Source organism: Histoplasma capsulatum, genomic scaffold, assembly GCF_000149585.1.
Source record: "Histoplasma capsulatum NAm1 scaffold_4 genomic scaffold, whole genome shotgun sequence".
NCBI lineage: Eukaryota > Fungi > Ascomycota > Eurotiomycetes > Onygenales > Ajellomycetaceae > Histoplasma > Histoplasma mississippiense.
Window position 1 is genome coordinate 1,428,492 of NW_001813979.1, and position 3,504 is coordinate 1,431,995.

Genomic DNA, 3,504 nt, shown 5'->3' on the forward strand with positions numbered 1-3,504 from the left:
GGAACGTTACCGCTGTTGCTATTTCCAGGGCAGCGGATGACACGTCGATCACACTAGTCGGGCTGAGAGCCCAGGATGCCCCAGCAAGCGTCTGTCGTGACCAAATTGCGCGCTTTGGCTCAACCTCTCCAGCCTCAGTCTTACCATACTCAATACCGAAGTACCCGATATTCTGCGGGACGTCTTTGGCAGAGCCATAGTTATCATATGAGGATTATGTGCGCTTGGGCACTTACCATTTGTCGTGAGTAGCTCCTTGACAACGGCATCACGTTTATTACAGGGAGCTAGTGGTGGACGAACAGGGAACAGCCACAGGTTAACCAGCTAATGATACTAACAAAAGCACCAGCCGAGAGGGGCTGCCTGACGGATTTCGCTGGAAGTGTGACATTCCCATCCCTCCTTTCGCAGGCACTCTGACCCCTCATGGTAACAAGATTCGAACCAATTTCAACATGAACTGGCCTGGCTGGCTCGAGCGCTATTTTCGGGTATGTCCGCAGCCACTTCCATTTGGCTATGTAGGTCATGACTAGCAGGATATTGCTCTTTGCCCATCTCCGGAGGAACGGTCAGTTGCTGGAGGCCAAGTTGGCCGTTTCTTGTCCACTTTTGAACCGTAATTTTTCACCCTCGGGCGGAGCATGATGCAGGATCGGTCCGCGAAATCCAAACCTTGGAATTGCCTGGGTAGTTTCGTCCCCTTTCAGTTCTAGGCTTGATTACAACGCTTATCCAGGCTTCTGCCTCGCGACTCCATGCCTTTGGTATATGCTTCCAGTTGACTATATATGACACTGTTTGTCACCTCCAACGCATTAGATTTTTTCATGTCATCCATCTCATTCATACCATTCATTCTTTGAAGTAGAACATCGTTCTAGACTTTAATACCTTTTATCATTTCCTAGCTATTCTCCTTGTTCTGCATATTTGGTGCTGTTTTCATCGCGTTGGAGGGATTTATACTTGTAACTACGCCATTTTCCAAATAATATCCAATCCTCTGCCGCATTTGCATCTATTAGCCGTCGAGGGCTTGAACGTCGAACTGTTTCCGCGGCGTCGCAATATTTCAATCGTTGCGACTTTTGTTCATTCATCCTTGCGCATTGCTAGATACCGACAATCGTTCTGGGCATAACAGATTGCCAAGTATCAGGAGAACACGGACAGATTTTACCAAAAATAAAAATAAAAAATAATGTGTTACCAAGTTGTTGAAAGGTACTCGGTCTGCCGCTGCCTCTATCACCGCCATGCGGTAGACCCGTGCGAGGCCTATGGTCAACGAGGCCATATAGTGCAGGAGAAAACAGTTCTTGTTGGCTACGCATGCTCAGTCCATTCGGCGCGGAGAACGGATTCCAACTCCCACACAAAACCTGGAATGAACTGGCCTGATTCCGGTTACTCCAGCGGAAAGGGGCCATTTCGTTAGAGTCTTGTTTCTCCGGATTGCAACATGTTCGAGCGAGCTGGAGGTTGGAAGCAACGCGGAGTTAGGATGGCATCCCTGAGTCGGAAGATGCCTCGAGATAGCCACTACGTTACCTGTTGGATATCCAGCGTCCAGGGTCATCACCCAGCTCGAAATCTTGCTAGAGTTTGCTTGGGTGATTTGCGCTGTGCGTTATCGCTTTGAACAGTTCCCGACAAATCCTACTATCGACTTAATGTATTCTGCGATCTTGAATAGCGGTCATTTTTCGATCCCTATTGATTTTTCGATCCGGGTTTTTCCAGGAATGCAGGCTGTTCCTTCTCTAGATACGCTGCCCACTTCGCCCGTCGTATCTCCATTTCCAATAATATCTTCCCTGTATGCTCTATAAGTGTGCCGAAATGGACCATGACCAACGATTCTTGTCACTATTCCGTCGACTGGTTCGACCGCTAGTCCTCACTCCTGAGGATAAAAGCGGCCGGGGGATGCTTCCTCATATGCATCTTATTTCCGCATTGTCTCGCTATTTCGCTCTCAGGTTTCCTTTTTCCCTTTCTCGTTTTCCAGTTTGCTGTCTTAACTCTCAAAGCATATCGTGCTCCTGGAGAGCCGCCGCATATCTTGCTCTTGTTTTACGTGTTTTCTGACTAGCTTGTTTTCTGTCATTCATCATCCATCTCGCATCATTTAGTTGGATTGAATGTTTTTCATTTTTTCTGTTTATTTGCGGTTTTATACATTAGAAAGCATATAGAAATACCCAGGCAATGGCGGGGTGGATGAGAGAAGGAGCTTGGCTGCGCATCACATACGTTTCTCCTTGCTGGCTGAGGAGCATATAACAACTCCCTCCTGTCTACCTGCCATTTCGCCTATTTCACCATCAATGGATGGCATGTCGCAACGAGCCAGCAAAATCATAATGACAACATGACATGTGGAACGTTTGAAATGTTTGAAGGGAAAGGAGCAGGTGACAAGCTCTTTTTTGCTACGAGTTTGCTCTCTATTACTTAATATAAAAATCTCCTGTTTTGGGCGCTTTTCATTTTGTTTCTTCCGTGGCTTTTAATTTAATCTGTAATTGTACTTTTTTTTTTTTTTTTCCGATTTTATGTCTGAGACCGTCATCTCGGTTTACTCCTCCAACTGAACCTCTTACTCCAGCGCAGGCTCGCTGAGAATTTCCATCTTGCCTCATTGGCTATCATGATAGCCCGGTTGGACGGGGTGCAGTGCACTTCTACTTCATAATCTGCATGTGGGCAGGTTACGGTCAAAGCCCCCGTACCCCATGTTTGCGCCCGATTTCTGCTGGCTTAGACCACCGGCCCCGAGACAGGATTTGAAAGGCTAAGCACGCAAAGGAAAAAAATTATTTCAGACGTTGGAAGACGGGGAGAAGGGTCCCGTATTTGATCCGTCTTTTTCTTTTACTGGTGTATGTTTGTGTTTGACCCTTGAAGGGGCTTCGGCATTATCGGTGGATTCGATCAGATTTCAGGAGGTAATGTGGCTTGGATCTCTTGTGTCGTTTCTCACGCTGGCTGTGAGAGAGCTATGGAGCCAATGATATTTCCCTTCTTCCACCGTTTTGTTGCTATGATGGGCTAGGTGAGTTACGGCGTAGTTGTTAATCAGATACCGGCGCATTTATTTAAATATAGACACGCCTGTGATATTATTTTTCCTGCGAGAGCTATTTAGTTTCCGCACTAGTAACAACGGTCGAATATAATTATAGACCAACTACGGCAGCCTATAGTGACAAATGTGTCAAATAGGTTTTTTATACTAGTGTTACAATGTACACACACCAATCATATTCATTCTATTTGTAATTGAATAGAGCTTGTTGATTATAGGAAGTGCATTGCTAGATATCATCTTCAATATATATGATGAGATAGCACTACAATCACTAGATTATCCATAGTGAGAAGCCAACATAGTCATTTGTTAAATGGTTGTGCTCATAGTGATATGTATACTCATGGGTGTGGTGGTGTGGCCAAGCTTACAGCGGGCTTGGCCACTGAACCCGCCACTGATAC

General features: G+C 45.9%; 1 protein-coding gene across 1 annotated transcript in view; it reads right to left on the bottom strand.

Annotated features, from left to right (window-relative positions):
* HCAG_04438 (conserved hypothetical protein) overlaps window positions 1–1,340 on the bottom strand; it is a gene marked incomplete at both ends in the record, with an annotated part of 1,506 nt that extends 166 nt beyond the window's left edge. Inside the window, 5 exons of the mRNA XM_001540548.1 lie at window positions 11–183; window positions 237–287; window positions 350–561; window positions 635–788; window positions 1,217–1,340. Of these exons, the coding sequence (XP_001540598.1) occupies window positions 11–183; window positions 237–287; window positions 350–561; window positions 635–788; window positions 1,217–1,340 (714 nt within the window). The remainder of the gene's footprint in view (window positions 1–10; window positions 184–236; window positions 288–349; window positions 562–634; window positions 789–1,216) is intronic.
* Window positions 1,341–3,504: the final 2,164 nt, after the last annotated feature.